Below are 19,195 nucleotides of genomic sequence, written 5' to 3' on the forward strand. Positions count from 1 at the left end.
CCTGGACTCGACTTCTTGTAAACAAATCGGCGTTTGTTTCTAAATACAGAGGACGCGTACTGGTGCACCTGGTCCATACTTCCAGTTTTTAGTGGACTCCCAGTTGCTCATTTACATTTGTTACTTTGTCTCTGGAATGCATTCTTTTGATTTCCGCAGTTAAACAACTAGACATAATTAAATAAAATTGATTAGATTTTTCCATAGGTATAATCATTGCGTTTTTTATCTTTGAAAAAAAAACCTCGCCGCTTTAAAATAACGAAGCTTATCAATTAAAGTTAGATGAGCAAGTAAAGCCCTTTAAAACCTCTATTTATTCTTGAAAATTTTATTTATAAAAATGTATATGATGTTCACAATAATATTCTGCTGAAGTCTTCAACTAAAGATCAAAGTTTGAATGTTTTTTTCTTATTTCCGATCCTTCTCCAGACATCTTCCTCTGTGCAACATAACTTGAAGAAAATTAATTCGTACCCTATTTCTGTCTTGTGAATTCAATAACAAATGTTCCAATAACCATTATTTTTGAAATTAAGAAAAAAGAAAAGAAAACAAAACAAAAACAAAAACAACAAAAAGCAGGGATGATGGTAATCACTAAAGTGCACAAATAAGCCCCCAAATATATCAGTATATATTGCACCGAGAATTGCAATATTCCTTTGTTTTTTTTTTTTTATTTTTCTGATACCCAGCGACCAATACGAGTTAAAATGTCATCTATTCTATAAACAGTGCTCCCGGAAATTTGAATAAGGGGAGCTAATCCGAGAACAAAACCCATCACAATAATGAATGTCGAATTATTATTAAACCTTTGTACCAAGAAGGCGTAAAGTCCAACCAGCGCAACGATACACACAGCGTTTGCTGAAAAGAAAATTATTAAAACCTTTTTCCTAAATATTTGTAATTTATTACGTTTGTCGATATCTGAAATTCCTTTAGATACATTTACACCTATAGTTCCAGAAACCAGTTCATCCCAAAAGTCATATTCGTTCTGGTTTAAATCACTCAAAGATGAAGCACTCAAACTTTGTAAGATTGTTGTATCCACTGAAATGCAATTTTTTGAAAAGTTTACACAATGTTATTATCACATTGATTTTAGCAACCCCAAAAAATATTGCGTGAAATGCAGAAGGCGAGTACAGTACTGGTTGACTTTGTTTGTATTAAAGTTTAGGTAACAACTGTGGGGTTATTTTATGATTCATTTTGTTTCATTGTAGGGTCTGTGTATTTTGTATTTTACCCTAATTCTCAATGTTTTGTTACCCATGGATTGAGGTTACACTTGATTTTACTTTATCGTAAATTAGAATCATAGTTAATGTAAATTGTTTTCTTTTAAACAAGTGCTTGGCAATTAACCAATGAGGTCCTTTTTAAAGAAAGAATAATTTCCCTTATGTGTATTTTCAAGTATTTAATCAGTTTTGAATAATTCATCAGGCTTTAACTCCTTTTATAGCAACCGTTATGGATGAATGACGGGGAATTCAGATGTTAAACTTGTTAAAATGAAATCAGCATCTTAATTCATACAAAACAAATGTTTTGTTTTATTACGTCAGTAAATTACAAAGGTAAACAATTAACACAAATCCATTGAATCATACGATTTACTACCTACCTTGTTTTGGCTTCGGTCGTTTCTTCATTCGCCTCTTAATCTTTGGAAGATGGAGAAATTTTGGAACTGACGCCTTTTGCTAAATGTAAAGTTATCAAATGTATTGTACTTGTTAGTGATAACAAGACAATAAGCTTGTAGTTCGGAACAGATACTGCATAAAAATTATATGGAAGTGTGACACATTATATTAACAATCAGGATATGTGAAAGTTTCTGAAAAACAGTAGTTACTGTAATTTCTACGAATCTGGCTGGTTAGGTTACAGGGTAGAATTTATTACAATTTTCTTTACAAATAAACTCGTGTTAAATATTGTCAGACGACAGTAGTAGACTTTCGTTGTCCTTTGTATCAAAACACTGATCAACAATGTTGCAGAATTTCGTTAAGTGGTAAAATCATGTTCATGAATGAAATAAAAAAAAACAGATAAACAACACAGGGGATAAGAATTCACAATTGGAAAGAGAAGGGACCCCATGCAAGATAATTTATCAAACGACAGTAGTAGACTTACGTTTTCCCTTGTACCCCAAGACTGATCAACAATGTTGCAGATTGCGTAGAGTGGTAAAATAATGTTCATAAATGTGATATAGAACAAATAAACGATAAGAGTAAGCAGGATCCACATATCTGATGGATAAAGGAGGGCTCCATACATGTAACATCCTAAGACTATGAGTAATAAGAATCCTTCAGGGTGCTCAAAATGGCCGACTTGGGAACCTGTAAGGAAAACTTTAAATTACAATGTTGAAAAGTAAACACAACTGTGGATTTGTTTTATCTTCTATTGTTGCTACTGGCAATCTGTTTTTAGTCAAACTTAAACTTAAAATGACATTTTTAAGACAGATTATTTTGAAAGACAAAAAGGAAAGATTGGTTGTGTGTAGTGTTTGAGAGTAACACATGTCAAACTTTCTGTACTGGATAAAGTTTTGTTGAGTCCATTCTTGATAATATAATTTGAATTATTGAAACAACAAAAGTTAACGTTATATTATCAATGTTACACATTGTGTAAAAACATGCATTTGCGAGAAAATGTTATATCAGTAATAAATGTTTTTTTTAATCAAGCTTACCAAGACCAAAATCATTGAATATGGCAATAAGAGACGAAACAAGTATATAGACAGTCCCAACCCCAGAAACCAGGATTAAGATCTTTGTTATAACCATTTCAACCACTACCGGACATTCACTAAGGAGCATCAAACAGTAACAAAATGCAACCGCCATTATAACTGGTGTCACTATAACCAACGGGGCACCAGTTGCTAACTCCAAACCGAAGCAAAGCATAACAATCGTTGATGCAGGATACAAAAGCATTATTAGAAACAAAAGTAAAGTGTATAAAACATATAACGCCGAGAACGCATCATTTGTAGTGAGTAGATCTCTTAGTTTTCGGATGACCAGTACAGTATTTGCGTAGTCGGAGAGTAACCATCGTCGTCTTTGTTTCATAAACTCTGCCGTGTCCTCTGGACAAAATGTTGTATTTCTAGCATTACTAGAATATCGTAATTTCCAACCTTTCAACATCATTAGAGTACACATCCATCTGTCTTCACCTACAAAAAAAAAAAAAAAAAAAAAAAAAAAAAACAGAAAAAACCCAAACAAACGAAAAGTTATATTCGACGTATAAAAACACTTTCAAAAACGACTTGGAAGTAAGCTTTTTAGAAGAATGCTTCTTGACAACGATCAAGCATCAAGTGTCAATAGCAAATAGACTGTGCCTTTCTCATCAAAACAAAGCATATATATATGACATACTTTCAAGGCACACTTCAAAGTGATGTCCATTCAAAGATCAAGTTTGACGAGGTTCACGTTCATAGATTGTTAATTTATCAATAAAATAAATAAGAATTGTGCCTATTCAATCCATTGCAAATAAGAAGCAAGTCAAATAGATCTTCCTGCCTCAATTTTTCAATTTCAATAGGCGCCTATGTTTTTTGTCCATTAAAGTACTAGTGCATGTACTGTATACTGTATATTTTTATAACTGTTTATAACAAATAAAGTATACCAGTGTCTTTAGTAAAAACGTCTTCCATGTTTTTGACTGGTCCTGAATAATCATCTACAATATCCCGAAGAGCATCAAGTTTATAGAGACTGAAACATCCGGGACAGCACATTATTGATCCGATCACGTTCTGAGAACTCTTCATTATCCAGAAATCTGAAATAAGTCCAAACTGAACATACATGGACAAATTTACGCACCTTAAAACAGACTTTGAAGGTGTCTTTTTTTTTATTTTGCAATGCACGTTTACCAGTATCTTTATTTCCATTTTACCTTTTTTGTTTAACGTGTAATGGTTGAATTTATTTTTTTCGCCTATATTATCGCATTTGATAACGCACCATTAGCTTGACTTTAAAGTACATTTGAAATTACACAGAACGTGAATACAGTATATTCATATTTCTGTTTCTTTTGTCGATTCTCAAAACATATTACATCCTTATATAAAATGGGATATCTTTGATTTACAGAAAGAAGGTTAAATATAACCGATAAGCTATACCGTATTTTGCAATCGGTTTGATTAAACGTAGATGTGGCCTGGTTTCCGAAACATGTGTGTGTGAAAGTCAATTTAAATGTCTAACCTTTGGCATAATCGAACATTTGAAGCCAAATCACTGGATGAATGTGCATGCCTACCGGTCGTGTTCGGCCACAAACCGCTCCGACATCTTTGTCTGCCTCACACATGCGCAGACAATCCAGAATGCTGTCATCATTAAATGTCATATCAGCATCAGTCGCAAGAATATAATTGGTGCAATCAAATTTGAAATTATCTGAGCACATGGTTGTTGTGTCAACTGAACTGAAAGGGATGACACTATCTTGCTTCACGGAAAGGTTTTCGATAAAGGTTGTTCCCCCGACAAAGATTTCGAAGTATGGAATAGTTTTCGTTTCTGTTTGAATGTTATTGTTTTCTGAATTTCTATTTTCTATAATTTCAGCATTTGGACTTGTTTCTAGTACTGTTAAACTATTACCGGTTGGTTCCCACGTATGCTTTAAATTTCCATCTGATTCCACCGATAACCAACTGGCCCATGCATATTTTGTCGACAGTTTTAGATTCAACACCCGGTAATTCAAAACATAGTTCATGTACATAACTTGGCTCCAGCGTTTCTTAGCCTTAACCTTTGACGTATCTTTTAAATGAATAAAGAGGGGAAGACCGGATTCGAGTTTCCATGAAATCTGAATTCCATAAGGTGTATAAAGCATCACACCTGTTTGCCCTTCTGTTAAAAAATGCTTCTCAACGAGTCCAAGCAGTTGTAATCCAAACTGCTTTACATTTTCGTCGTTTGCACCATTATCCAAGAATATATGAGATTCCAGGATGACATTTTCGTTCGTTAATTTGTTAGAACTAGAAACATGTTTAATGCTTGCAAGAAGACGATTCATTTCAAATTGAGATTCCTGATACATTGTAGAACAAATGAAAATCCGTCTTTTTTTAGATTTACCCTTTGTATTGTGGAGATCTCTGTAGTCGTCATTTCTAAAATGTCTACATCCACTTGATAATAGATATTGCGACGTAAAAAGTATAGTAAATATATTAGGCTCCATCTGATTTGCATTGTCAACGGTTATAAAGTTAACAATGATAGGCATTATAAGAAGAACACAAATAGACGAATATAATTGAATAATGTAAATGTCTGACGAAAAAACATCATTTGCACTAAAACACTCTGTAAATGGTAATATTGCAAAATCTATAGCAGAGAAAAACAGAAGACTCACAATAATTGTCAAGAACACTGAAGACAAATTGATTGGAATATCTACGTTATATTTCGATTTTATAGAAGCCGTTCTGAAATATCGACTGGCTTGACATATAAGTGACGAAACAAAAAGGATTACACACAACCACATATTCACCGGAGAAGGTATAGAGACGGACTTGAAAAAAGTGCGGACAGCGTCACTTGTGCTCACTGAGTTTGAGACGTTTAATGCATACAATGTTATACTGCAAGTTATGATTTTGAGAAATAGACACAGTAACGCAGAGTTTTGCCTCGCACTACCGTCAATAGAATGAATATATACTTGGAACTTCGGAGTAGATGTCAATGATAAAATAAGTAAAAATATAAAAATCAGAGCAGAGTCCTTCGCCACCATTTTATCAGACAAAACAATCAACAAACCACATCCGACAATTGCAACTACAAACATAAGTAGTAATAACTTGTGTAGATGTCGCAGACAAATTCTGTTCTCATTCTGAAATCAAGAAAATTATATATTGGTGCCATTAATCCAATTATGTGTATATATTTGTCGCTCTACCTTCTGTAATAGTGAATGTTGATATTTGTAGCTTAGGGGTCTTTGTTATTGAAATTTCAAAACGCACGTAACAGGTTCATCTTTACCATTCTTTATTGTGATTTCAATACAGTTATTGACATTTTGGAGAACTTAAATGTTTTAATTGAAAATTAAAATCGCGTATAAAATCCTATATATTTCTTCGGAAGCTTAAAATTTAAATGCATTTCTTAAATAAGTTCTGTTTTAGTAATAACATAAATATCAGTGGTCAAATACTTTTATAGATACGGTGCACTATATGGCCTGACATGGGAAGTCGAGTTAATTCATACAACCTCACCTAAATGTTCAACACTATAGTTAAAATTTGGCAAATAAGCAAGATTATGTTCTAGTAAAAGTTATGCCAGTGCACTAAAACTCCTCTCAGGCCTTCGTTTGTTTCTCTTTACTGTCCATGGTTACCTTTAATTTGAGAATATTTGAGAATCTTTCAACGGACATTTAGGGAAGGGTATTTTTTCTGGATTTTCTGGCACAATAATGATAAAATAGAAACTATAAACCATTCACTTATTCAGAAGTTTGAAAACATTTAGTAGTATATGTAATTTCTTGATTGAAGACCAGAGTTGTCGAATTTTAGCATTTCACTTTTCATAGCCGGCCGAGTTAGTGCTGTACTAATATACAGCAGGTAAAAGGCAGAGATGTGTTTATCACAACAATAATGAATCCTTTATATTTCTAAAAAAAATATCTCAAGGGAGATTGGGTTACGCTTGATCATGGGTCAATTTGGAATGCCCTTTGTGAATGTTAACGTAAAATACAACAACTTTAAGAGAATAAAAACTTGAACTAGTTATTTCATTTGTGCATTAAAATTGCAAAATTTGAAATGTATTTCAAGACCAATAATGAGAATACTGAGGTTTATTAAATTAAATGTAATAAATATTTTCAATATTGAGATTTTTCTAAAAAACTAAATCAGGTATACCTCTTCACGGAAGTACAGACGATAGCATTACCCAGTGTGAAGGAGACTCGGAGTAATAATAATGTGTCCAGTTTGGTTGGTATCCTTCTTATATAAAAAATTCGGATAAGCGTTTCTGACTAATTCAAAGCAGAAATACCTATTTTAAGAGACGTTAAGCAACAATCAACCAATTATTCATACCGCACAACACCACTTTAAATTAATACTTTAAGAAATCGGTATAATTTTGAAGTTTAAAATAAAATTGTTACTAGGTTATTATATAATAAAAACAAACATGCATGAGAGCCTTATAAAGGTCGAAACAGGACAAACTTTTGTTCTGTGTACTAAGATCTGCAATTTATATAGAATCATAAACTATTTGGGAGTGCTTGCATAACATGATATAAGTAAACACATTGGATAAAGTAACTAGAGAAATCGTTTTTGATATAGTTACATACGTGTGCAATTGGATTGTGAAATTTAAAAGACTATCACAAAAATTTTAATATCGACTCTTGCATATTCCTTTGTGGCTGTATATGTAATGTGATCATGTACCGTTAGAAGATTAGTAAAGTCTGTGTGTGCTCCTAACAAGAACTAATTAAATAATTGGCTTATATTTCATTAGGAAGGTTTTTGACCTTCTGATATTAACCCATTTCAGTCTTCTGTGGATTGAATTCTATCAGCTGCAAGTTACTTTGAACAATTATCCAGGGAGGTATACCTGATTCGTATCAGATTATACACGAGTATCTACAATTTTGTAAAAAGTTTTTTTTTATCTACTGGTATCAATAAATAATGCAATATATCTATAGATCAAGTGATAAAAAGAGGCACAAAAATTGGATCTTTTTAAAACATTTTTTTTTTACATTTCTAGGAACTACAATTTAAATTGTTTTGAACCCTTCCGGAAAAATAGGTCTTCGGTAAGTTTAAACGTCATCACAAATACAAATTCTTGTTGTTTGAATTAGAATCCATGATGCTTTCACGATGATTTACTTTTTTGATATTACAAAAAAAAGTTAACTCTTGTAAAGAGCATTGTATACGATTATGAACCTCATTTGCTCCAGAGATCAAGCGATCACAAATCAGTCATTGCATTTAAAGTGAAGGAGAAATTAGTGGACAAACCATCGCCTGAAAATGTGAAAGAGCAAGAGACAAAAACAAGCCGTCCAAACTTTCTTTAACAAAAAACAAACAAAACGAAAACAAAACACACTATAAAAATGGAATAGAACACAAAGTACTTGGAAAACAAACAGCAAGAACCACTAAAACCGGGCGGCATGCAAGGCTCCAAAATGTGAGCAGATTCTGCCTTCAACAACAATCATGCTGCTCATTGAAAGAGGAAGAATATCTGTAAGACTGGATAGCCTTGGTCATATTGAACAATAAACTCCATATCTGCCAATTAGGGCATGTAGACGAACGTAAAGCTTTTTTGAATGATCACCCTTATCTTATCTTTGGGTGGTACATTTTATCCCAGTAGATATTCCGTAAGTCACTAAAACCTAAATACAAATAGGTGTAATGAAAATAATGTCTGGAAGAGATGAAAAACACCATACTCATAAACAGCTTAAATGATGCTGCATAATGAATGAGAGTTGAGGATGAAAGTCGCTGCGTTTATCATAAAATGAACTTGGTAACTTTTTTTGTGAAACAACTTTGAGATGAAGGACATGGTAGGAGACAAACATGTGACCTTAATTACACGTTTGGGTAGATAGTCACTGAAACGAGTTTGGGTGGAAATATGTTGTCAGATTGATGATGCTTTGACATGCATGTTTCATTTTTGTTCGAAATGTGCTATATTTTTAAAATGACTACAAGTTATAAGACAGATATCAGTTATAAAATAAAAAAAATTAATGATATTTCAATATAAAATTAAAAAAATATAATATTTCAACGCTACAAAATTCAAATTTGTTGGCCTATGTTAAAACCGATTTCAAAATATAAACTTACTGTTACTTCTCTTGATATCATGCTGAAAAGTAGAACCGAGTTCAGAACACCAAACAGCAGAAAAACTGGCAACTTCGGAAGCAGACTCCAAAATAAGCACGTTGTCATGTAACTATCTGCTATTGATGCTAAACATCCCTATATGGTTAAAATACCAAACACAATTTATGAAGCAATGATGGAACATATTGGTTCAGTATAAATTTACCTTACCTAGAATTGGTTTACCTTATTGTATTGAAAAATTCATAAACAAAGCAATAAAAACTTTAACACAAAGTATATTTCATTGCGACATAAAATTTTGTGTTTTTTAAAGGTACATTTGTTTGCCTCAACCTATTTTGTTCTGTTTTTCCTATCCAGCTCCCAGAATAACAATCTTCGAAAGATTATGTGACTTTTTTAATTTGCCGATAAGTGCTTCGTTGGAAAGCATAATTGTTTTCTTTTTTTCATATTTGGGTATCTTTGTGTGTGAGTGAGTGTGTGTGTTAAATACATTGCAAATTTTAACTCATTCGCAAAAAACAATTAATTCAAACTCGAGTTCGAAATGTTTACTTGACCGCTGCTGATAGTGTCCGAAGGATTCAAGTAAGTTTTGTGATTGTATGTGTAAATTTAATACAAATTCTTACAACATACCAATATTAAAGCTCTCCAATGAGGCCACTTTCTCCATTTCCCACCAGTTGTGAAAGAAGATGACCAAACTTCAGATAAAAAGGAGAGGCCATATGGTAATAGGACGGTCAATAATGTTACTGATAACCTAAGAAAAAAAAACAATTTGCCACCCCAGGTCATTTGTTCTAAAATAAATTCATGAAAAACGTTTTGCGAGTGGTTTTCATAACTTCGTGCTCTTAAATCCTTATTCTTGTAACGGGAAGGGGAAACCAAAATTTCTATCCTGAAGATTTGCGTACTTATTTTTATTTAGACTGTGCTTGAACAAATTATGCCAAGGCTTTTTCAGCAATATTTTGACTGTCAACAACGAATATCTGAACCCCAATTCTTGTAAACGTGGCCGGTAATTCCGAAAAGAAGTAAAATGCACACCATTCATTCTATATAATAAATATGAGCGGGAGCTTTTGTGGAGCTTGCTCGAGAAAGACTAAATGGAAGTCATCAAGTCCTCCTTCAAGATTTTCTAAACAACAACGGATATGTTATGTTTTTAGTGTGTGGAGCCCAACGAGCCGACGAGAGGCTATCGTACATTTAAGTCCTCGTTCCCGTCTTTTACATGCATTATTTAGCCGACATTTACTGTGTAGGTGGTTGTCACATGGGTGTTTAAACAACTTTTGTTTTGTTTATAACTTATTTATTCGAGCGTCATGTATAATTAAGACAAAAAGCCATAACCACATTAGCTGCAATTTCACTTACCATTCATTTGGTTTCTCGGAGTCTTTTCTGTGAATCAGCAATGCTAGAGAACCTTGTTGAATACTGAACAGAACAAGCAAACAGCAGAACAATACAGTACGAAATAGTATGTTTAGTATCATGCTGTCCTGTAAAAAAACAAATTAAACTTAAAGAGCGTTTCAAACACTAAGTATTCGGCGAAATGGAATAAATATACCTGTGTAATAAAGCCTTTACGAATATGACAACTTAAGATAGAATGCATTTTTAACCTACATATAACATGTCTGAATTTAAGGTCACTAGACTATTCCCTATTGAACACTTCCTGAATCTTATGCACACGTCTTTGATCAGTGTTACGTAAAGATCATTTAATAAGATACCCTCTGTGTACTTCTTTTAGACATTTAATTCTATAACTAATTCATAGTTGTAATGGTATGTACATTGTGGTAAATTAATAATGCATACGTTGCCTCCATTGATATTGTAAATATTGAGTTACATTCTATTTTTCGTCTTGCTGTTTCGATTTTTTTTTGTTTTGAGTCAGTCTTGTATTCCAGTAAGTCCCTTGACCTTGAACGTCATATGTAAATTGTTCTTATACAGGTAATACCTTAAAAGACAAGGATTCTAAATTTTGGGGAATGAAACTAAAGGAATTATCATCTAAACCCCGTATTACACACTTACGTATTCAAACTGACAGAATCAAACGATTAATGTTGAGTATCGTTTATAAACACTTTGATCAATTTTGAATTCATTTTTATAAATCACACCTTAAGTTTTTTTTTCCAAAAAGATCAATTATTGACTAGTTCGATTTAGAGAAGACACCAAACTCTTCTATTTAATGTGATTAAATAATATATACATACATGTACATGAATGTCATAAATAAGTGATTTGTTAAGCGTTTTATACATCCTTATTTTTTTAAATTTAAGAGAAAAACATTTACAACTTGGAATTTGTAGCTATAATGATTAATTTTGTAGCGGCTGTAAAAATGTATACGTCATGAGCATTTTTATTAACAAACGACAAACGTGATGACTTTTCATTCAAATTGTCAACTTTCCTTTCATCTGTGGCAACACCCCTTTAGCACCTGCGTATGAAATGTTCATATCACAACTGATACGTTATGCCAGAGCTTGCCCAAACTACGCAGACCTTTTGTATCGCGCTAGAACTATAACAAATAGACTTCTGGAACAGGGTTATGTTGCTACAAGATTGGTCATCACTACAGAAATTTTATGGTCGTCATCATGAACTCGTGGATCGTTATGGTTTATCCATCTGCACCATGAAAACTGATTTATTCAACGGGTCATAGTTTACCTTTCCTCGTTTGTCTATCCCGGACTTGACTTTTTATGAGCAACTCGGTGGGTGTTTCTAGAAAAGCAGAGGACGCTTAGCCTACCGGTGCACCTGGTCCATGCTCCCAGTTTTTATTGGAGTCCGAGTTGCTCATTAGCTTTTGTTACTTTGTATGTATGATTTTAGTTACTTCATGTTCTTTGTTGTGTATGTCTGTTGTCCATGTCTGGTCTTTGTCCCTGGATTACATTCTTTTGATTACCGCTATAACCTTGGTTCCCTTGATTACTCTTTGATTACCGCTATAACCTTGGTTCCCTTGATTACTCTTTGATTACCGCTTTAACATTGGTTCCCTTGATTACTCTTTGATTACCGCTATAACCTTGGTTCCCTTGATTACTCTTTGATTACCGCTATAACCTTGGTTCCATTGATTACTCTATCATACCTTTAAGTCTTATTCTTTTTTTTAATGAGAAAGAGAAGTCATAATCTGTTTGATTTTGAGAAAGAGACACCAAATCCTACCCTTCGACAAACAATTGATGAAAAAGTTTGTCTTATTTGGAAATTATTCGTAATCATTAAAAAAAATGTGTGAGATCAAAATTTATGTTCCTGGTATTTGAGAGAAGCCATACTCAACAGAGAAAGTGAATCCTTCCAGTTGTAGAAGAAAGAGTAATCAAGGGAACTAGCATTTTTGCGGAAATCAAACGAATGAGATCCAGGGAAAAGACAAGATGGTGAATACAGACACACACAACAAAAAACATGAGATAATCAACATAACACGTACAAAAAAACAAAAAACAAAAATAAAAAAGTAACCCGGATTCCACTATAAAGTGAGAGCATGGATCAGGTTGGAAAGTCAAGAGAAACTAGACAATACATCTCGTTTTAACATTGAAGTATTCTGAATTAGAATCTATTTGTAAACCTACAAGATTGTACGAATGACAAATTGTAAATGCTTTCGTTTATCTAAATTCAATCGTATATTATTAAGTGCATAACAATTAATGTAATCGGAACGCTGTAAAAACTCTCGATTTATTCGACCTAAATTTTTACAATGTCACGACTCCTGCCACAGATGCTGTCCCTTCACTTCTGTTTACATGGAAAAGTTTCTTTTTTGTTTATGAAAGCGATACGCATGACAAGTTAAAATGAATGGTCAGTAGGGAGTTTTGATAAACTAAAAAAAAAAAAAAAAAACATCGTTAAGATCATAAAGTGTCGTCCAGCTGAGACCAATCTTTATTAGACACATTGTTTTTCTACTATTAAATTTTAACACATTTTTTTTGTGTTGAGATGCAAAAGGTATCAACATTTATTGAGATCAAACTTTGATTGGATTTATACTGACATCTTTTTGTGCATACATGCTTAGTGTACCCGATGGTTTCAGTGTAGATTAATTAAAAGCTACAAAAAAAAAAACTTTCCAAAGGCCAATAAATTCAATATGTTATAGAACTTTATACTTAATTTTAACCTGCATGTGTACTCCAATAACTTTAACAATTTATATGAGGTTTAGAACCTTACATTGCAAGACCGACATTGAAAAATCTATTAGCACTAAATTGAATGAGAAGTCTCCTACATTTTCACCAATGTTCGGGTCACTATCCAGAACTCATGAAAAGATTATTTCGGTTAGTAAATGACTGTTTTATGTTTAAGAGTAAATGTTTCTTTTTGTTTCCTAAAACAACTTCGTTTTTGCAGATTTTATATTCTTTTATTGTATAGTGATATAGCATAAGGATACTTATCTTTGTGAAATGACTATGGACACGTTATTTTAAGCAATTTGGACGGAAACACCAAATGGATATCTGAGTTAATTCTAAAGACTATGCCTAAAGGCTAGCTTGATGCGTTAAGATCAAGCAATAGAATTTATGGAAAAGTTAATATTGGTATCTGCAGTTTTATATGGAGAGACAGTACAACAAAAATGGGAAGGTAGCAAATAAAAAAAATGAAATAATACACTGGTTAAATTGAAATGTGAAAAGTCAACATGTTTTATCATATGAAAGATTGTAGAAGTTAGGGAACTTTTTTTAAAACAAAATCTATTTCTATAAAGGAAAACATATTAAAGATCTTCCTTTAGAAACATATTCTGAATATCATTCCCGCAAAACTTTTCCTTGTAAATGGAGAAATGCAACAAATGTTCAGTGTAACATTTTTGGAGAGAAAGAGAATTACCTCCACTAATTACAAAGTGTCTCAGCGACATACACAGGGCATTTAAAAATGTGATATGAAATAGATTTGAAAAAGAAAAAAAAAAAACAAATGTTACGCACTTTTTGATAAGAACTAGTTTTTACTTCGATCATTTTGTATTACTTTTTTGAGGTTTTCTATTTATAAATCTTGTTATGTATCCGAACAGGAAAACAAATGATATAAATATACACAATGTATGTTTGTTTGTTTCAAAGAATCTTAAAAGTAATGGAAAATGTTTAATAAACAAACACTTTTCCAGATTTTGAAAAAAATATATTTGGAACGTATATAACATAAACATTCGAATTTTATTTCATTTCCTGGCTACTTTCCTGGCTACTGGAATATACTGGAGAAGAGCCTGAAGGGGCTGAATTCTTAGTGATATTGAAACTTGCGATTGATTAATCAATACTCATTCTTATCTTAAAAAGCAAATTTGTTAAGGTGTTTAGGACTTCAAACGCAGTGGTTGCATCTGTGGTGTATGTAATCTTTGAAGTAGATAAAGTGATTGTGAAAACAAATGATGGTATCTGAAAATAGTTATTCCTCATCGGACATTTGGTAGTGCTGTGCTTTTGTAGGGGTTTGACGAAAATAATGACGACTAACAGCCGATATTGAGGTCTGTCTGGTAACCGGAAACACATTTAATCCTGTTTGTTCTCACTGTTGGACACCAACTTTACACGGTACATGTTAAACATTTGTTTGCTGCATGTTAATTTTGCAACAATAATTAAACGTAATGGACTCGGGGGATTAACCACACAAAACACCTTGTTTAACCCACACTTTTTACCTGGAATTCCGGTACCAAGACAGGACCATTGAGTTAATTCCCCAAATTTTCAATTTATGCCTTATTATTTATTTGTTGTACATACGTACTTACCTTTATGGCTATTTGTTTTAGTAGAGTATCAGTTCGGTAATTACTCTTGTTTTACTCATAACTATATGCTTTCTATTTAATATAAAGAAGTATCAAAGTTAGACGTTGCGAAAATCTCAAAAGACACATATAAAGTGTTGAAATGCAATGAAATTGCATTTTATTGATTTATTTTACAACAATTAGTTCTTTTGATTATCAAATGACTAAATGCACAAAAACTTTTTTAAAAAGTATCCATTTTTGTCGCAAGTTTTTGAATAAAAGCACAATTATTCGCATAGATAGCGATAAGAACTATACGAAAACGTATTTGAACATGTTATATTCAAGTTTGTTTCAAAATGTTAAAAATGTTCCCTGACATGTGCACTACGCTGAATACATATAGTTATATATGAAAAATTGATACACGCAATACAACGAAAAAGAACAAAACTATGTCTGATAAATTATATCACAGAACAAAATAAAATCCTGATTTTTTTTAAAAGTTTTCGATAATGACTGCAAAATTCATAAGGAAATAAAAGTACCTACCAGAAGGATCAATTATTGTAGGAAAATAGTTAATCACAAATTAAACTTCCTAGTCGCGTGATGATTTAATTTAACCAAACTTGCGACCACGATTAAAAAAGTTAATTACGGTAGATTAAATGTCAATGAAATACAATATTCTTTTGTTTCAATGTCCTCAAAACATTACACTATTCAAACGTCATTCAATATCATTTAAACGGATACGTTTTTTTAAGTGTTCACGCACCTAGCATATACAGACTGCATGATAGGACAAAAGAAATCAATTTTGGTAATTTACAGTAATTATATTTTTAACCTCAGTATACTGTGAATGTATACAATTTACTATTCTTCTCCCTATAGGACTTTTATTGATAGCCTAGCGTTAACACTTTTCTTAAAATTGTCCTGCAATTTACTTGGACAATTTTGAATTTGTCTAACAGTGGTGATTAAATCGTTTTTACCCTTTTTGTCTGTTTGTTTGGTTTTTGATTTTGTTGTTTTTGTTCTTGTTTATTTAATCGTACCTGTTGTTTTTATCAATTAGTCAATAGTTTATTAAACAGTCAAATCTGTGCTTATTATTTCCTATGCTTTACTCGTTTAAGATTATACTGGACCTCATATTTTCTATAAAAAACAGATTTATAATTACATTTATTTTGCATGTTTTTGCTTAAAAAAATCCCTATGCCTAAATTTCTTATTGAAAGAAAAAGGTAAGCTTCTAATTTTTAATGGATGTACAAATTAACAATTCTGTTATATCAATTTAAAAAAAATGCGAGTAAAGAAAGTGGTTATTCCGATGATATGTTTCAATTGTAACATTCATATTTGAATAAAGCCATAATTTGAAACATCAAAACCTCAAAGTACATGGATGCCATCCGTGTATACAGTGAAAATATTTATCATCAATTTCCTCTTCAGAGTTCCTACTAGAGATTGAAGTCCATTAATCCAGTGTTGTGGACCAATTGAATTCGAAATACCGTCACGTTAAGCTTGTTGTATAGATATATAGCTGTTGTTGACAAAGCAAGTTTGTTAAGGTGTTTAGGACTTCAAACGCAGTGGTTGCATCAGTGGTGTGTGTAACCTTTGAAATGAATAAAGTGATTGTGAAAACAAATGATGGTATCTGCAAATAGTTATCCCTCATCCGGAATTTTAGATAGTTTGGTAGTACTGTGCTTTTGTAGGGGTTTGACGAAAATAACGACGACTACCAGCCGATATTGAGGTCTGTCTGGTAACCGGAAACACATTTAATCGTGTTTGTTTTCACTGTTTGACACCAAAAAGCTTTACCAACTTTACATGGTACATGTTAAGCATTTGTTTGCAGCATGTTAATTTTGCAACAATTTACCAATAATAATTCACCGTAATGGACACGGAAGATTAAACACACAAAAACACCTCATTTTTACCAGGAGTTACTTAACCAAGACAGGACCATTGAGTACTTTGCCTAAATAAAACCACAATTATTAGCGTAAATACTGATAAGAACTATACAAAAACGTATTTTATTATAGTCTATTCAAGTTTGTTTCGATAAAAATGTTAACAATGACTAGATGTTCCCTGACATATGCACTGCGCTTAAGACATATAGCTATAAATGAAAAATTGATACATCTGATAAAACAAAAACGAACAAAAATATTTCTTATAAGAGTAATCAAGAGAACCAAGGTTATAGCGGTAATCGAAAGAATGCAATACAGGGACAAAGACCAGACATGGAAAACAGATATACACAACAAAGAACATGAAGTAACTAAAATCATACATACAAAGTAACAAAAGCAAATAAGCAACTCGGACTCCAGTAATGACGGAAGTACAGTTCAATATTTTGAGAGCATTGAATCTACCCTTGTTAACTTCTTTAATCATCATTTGCTGGTATGAATTCGAGTTTGTCTGACAGTGTTTTTTCTTAATATTTTATTTTTTTTTCTGTTCGTTTGTTTGTTTGTTGTTTGTTGTGTTATTTTGTTATTTGTAAATTATAAATTATATCACAGAACAAAATGAAATCCTGATTTGTTAAGTTTGATAATGACTGCAAAATCCGTAAGGAAATAAAAGTACATGCCAGAAGGAGAGGTTATTATATGGAAATGGTATATCACAAATTAAACATCTTTTTCACGTGCCTTTTTAACGAAATTTGCGACCATGATTAGAGAAGTTAATAAGGGTAAATTCAATGCCGATGAACCACAAAATCCTTTATTCAATGCTCTTAAAACATTGAACTGTACTTACGTCATTCAATACCTTTAAAACAGATACGTATCTTTATGTGTTCATGCACCTAGCTAATACGGACTGCATGATAAAACAAAATATAGCAATTTTGGAAATTTACAGATATTGTAGACTTTAATAGATTTTTAAAGAGAATTATTAATTCTTTTCGCTTAAAGGCTTTAACTGATAGCCTACATTTGTAACGTTTACAATTTTCTTAAAATAAACATGCCATTTACTGGTATGAATTCGAATTTGTCTGACAGTGTGTTTTTTTATATTTTTTTTCTATGCTTGTTTGTTTGTTTGTTGTGTTTTGTTTTATTTTTATTTGTATTATCGTAATCGTTTGTTTATCTCAATTGTTTTTCAATACAGTGAAATATATATGCGCTCATTATTTCCTATCTGTACTCGTTAAAGATTATACTGGACCTGATATTTTCTATGAAAAACACATTAATAACTTTAATTATTTTGCTTGTTTTTGCTTAAAAATATCCCATGCTTAAACGTCTTATTCAAAGGAAAATGCATGCTTCTGCATGTCAAAACCTCTCCAATCTGACAATATAATTTCAATCTGGGGTGCATTCTCTATTAAACTCAGAAAACATGTAAAAACTCTTCTCCAAATTTAGGATGTCATATAAATATAAATTGATTGATTTGGGAAAGAAAGAAACAAGGAAAATCACAGTTGACCTAACAACAGTTAATGTTCTAAGTATGCAAAGTTGTTTTTCTTGCGTATTGTCGATTAATTATTTACATAGCGTGTTTAATGTTTTTAGGAGCATGCAATAGTTTCTGTAAAACCACGATTCCTTGGTTGTTTATCGTAGCACTTTCTCTTTGATATAGTTACATGTATATGGGATACACATTGCCTTTCATGGTCATTTTTATACATTCTAATATTTGTTTTTTTTGGTTTATTTTCTGTTTTCTTTTGTTTTGTTTTGTTTTGTGTTTTGTTTGTTTGTTTGTTTGTTTTATTATTATTTTTCTTTGTTCAGGTCGAACTACCAATAAACTATTGAGCCCTTACTTGGATTTATACTAGATATATTTCATACATGCACTTGAATATTTATCAGGCCGTTTCATTTATAAATGAATGCTTAATTTAATATAATTTGATAATCAATACAAGAATACAAGGAGGGAACTGTGAGATAAGCATTTTTATAAGGGATTGAATTGAACCGTTTAACGTATTCTAAAATAAGCAAAAAGTTGTTTAAATAATTCTTTCCTATCATAAGATGTACAATGCAAATTAAATATTAAATCGATTAGTACTTAACACTATCAGCTGTTGAAACTATGTAAGTCCTTGATAACACGTAACTTAGAGAAATCATTAATCATTACATAGATATTAACTGAGCTTCATACTAGGTAATGTAATAAGTAAAGGAGAATCCCGAATCTAATTTTAGATGTTAATTATTACATCTAAATATGTACTACATATGTGTACATAACATATTAATGGAATT

At 31.9% G+C, this 19,195-nt stretch overlaps 1 protein-coding gene across 4 annotated transcripts; it reads right to left on the bottom strand.

The window, feature by feature from the left end:
• Positions 1-315: 315 nt before the first annotated feature.
• LOC148603495 (uncharacterized) lies at positions 316-15,565 on the bottom strand. Of its 4 annotated transcripts, XM_088552505.1 has the most exons (11): positions 15,435-15,565; positions 14,895-14,966; positions 10,412-10,539; positions 9,656-9,782; positions 9,008-9,145; positions 4,296-5,958; positions 3,703-3,858; positions 2,741-3,235; positions 2,167-2,378; positions 1,646-1,724; positions 316-1,065 (listed from the first exon to the last, which is right to left on the bottom strand). In XM_088552505.1, the coding sequence occupies exons 3-11, from the start codon at positions 10,531-10,533 to the stop codon at positions 683-685; spliced, it is 3,375 nt and encodes a 1,124-aa protein (XP_088408631.1). In that variant the 5' UTR covers positions 10,534-10,539; positions 14,895-14,966; positions 15,435-15,565; the 3' UTR covers positions 316-682. The 4 variants fall into 4 exon arrangements, with proteins under 4 accessions (XP_088408631.1, XP_088408634.1, XP_088408632.1 ...); XM_088552508.1 differs by lacking the exon at positions 2,741-3,235; XM_088552506.1 differs by lacking the exons at positions 14,895-14,966; positions 15,435-15,565 and having other exon boundaries at positions 9,656-9,723; positions 10,412-10,544.
• Positions 15,566-19,195: the final 3,630 nt, after the last annotated feature.

Source organism: Perna viridis, chromosome 11 (assembly GCF_037379345.1).
Source record: "Perna viridis isolate PV_CMFRI_1.1 ecotype Kerala chromosome 11, ASM3737934v1, whole genome shotgun sequence".
In the NCBI taxonomy this organism is placed as follows: Eukaryota; Metazoa; Mollusca; class Bivalvia; order Mytilida; family Mytilidae; genus Perna; species Perna viridis.